Source organism: Phytophthora infestans, genomic scaffold, assembly GCF_000142945.1.
Source record: "Phytophthora infestans T30-4 supercont1.12 genomic scaffold, whole genome shotgun sequence".
Classification (NCBI taxonomy): domain Eukaryota; phylum Oomycota; class Peronosporomycetes; order Peronosporales; family Peronosporaceae; genus Phytophthora; species Phytophthora infestans.
This window is the reverse complement of record NW_003303747.1, coordinates 129,586-130,142: the sequence shown is the minus strand read 5'-3', so window position 1 is coordinate 130,142 and position 557 is coordinate 129,586. Positions and strand designations below refer to the sequence as shown.

The window sequence follows — 557 nt, the reverse complement described above, 5'->3', positions numbered from 1 at the left end:
GTCTGCGCCCGCTGCACGAAGCCGCAACCCGCGCGCGCCCTCTCGTCTTTGAAGCATGGAGTCTGGGTCCTTGGCGCCGTCGTCGGTCCTTGGCGTTCCAACAAGCTTCGCTCTGCGCCTCAATCAGCCTGCTGTCGTCGTCGTACATGCTGCTCTTCTTCGAGTGCGGCTACCTGCCACCACTGACTTCGTCGTCCCCCGACCGCACGCTTGCGTTGAATTGCTCGCTGCGCACGTCGACGCTTAGTGTCGCGTCGAGCGCCCTTCACCGCCGTCCTGACTTTCGCAGCACTACCCAGATCCGTTAACAGCTCGTCCGTCAGCTCAAGCCCGAGCTGCACGGCCGTCATCGATTCAGCATTTGTTGTCGTTGCCGCCACGCCTACCTCAGGCACGCCCGCGCCGTTGTCTGTTCTCACCGTCGCCACGCCTTCCTCAGACGCGACTGTATCGTCCTTCTTCGCCTCGCCGCCTTCCTCAGTTGAAAGCCGCCGCCCAGTCTGCGCGGCTCCAACTCTCACCGCTGTACTAGCGCATGCGTATCGAAGTGCGGCCAT

General features: G+C 63.0%; 1 protein-coding gene across 1 annotated transcript; it reads right to left on the bottom strand.

The window, feature by feature from the left end:
- Positions 1–119: 119 nt before the first annotated feature.
- Positions 120–557, bottom strand: PITG_07786 (uncharacterized protein; the record flags this gene model as incomplete). The annotated part of the gene is made up of 1 exon (XM_002903966.1): positions 120–557. One exon carries the CDS (start codon positions 555–557, stop codon positions 120–122), a length of 438 nt encoding a protein of 145 aa, XP_002904012.1.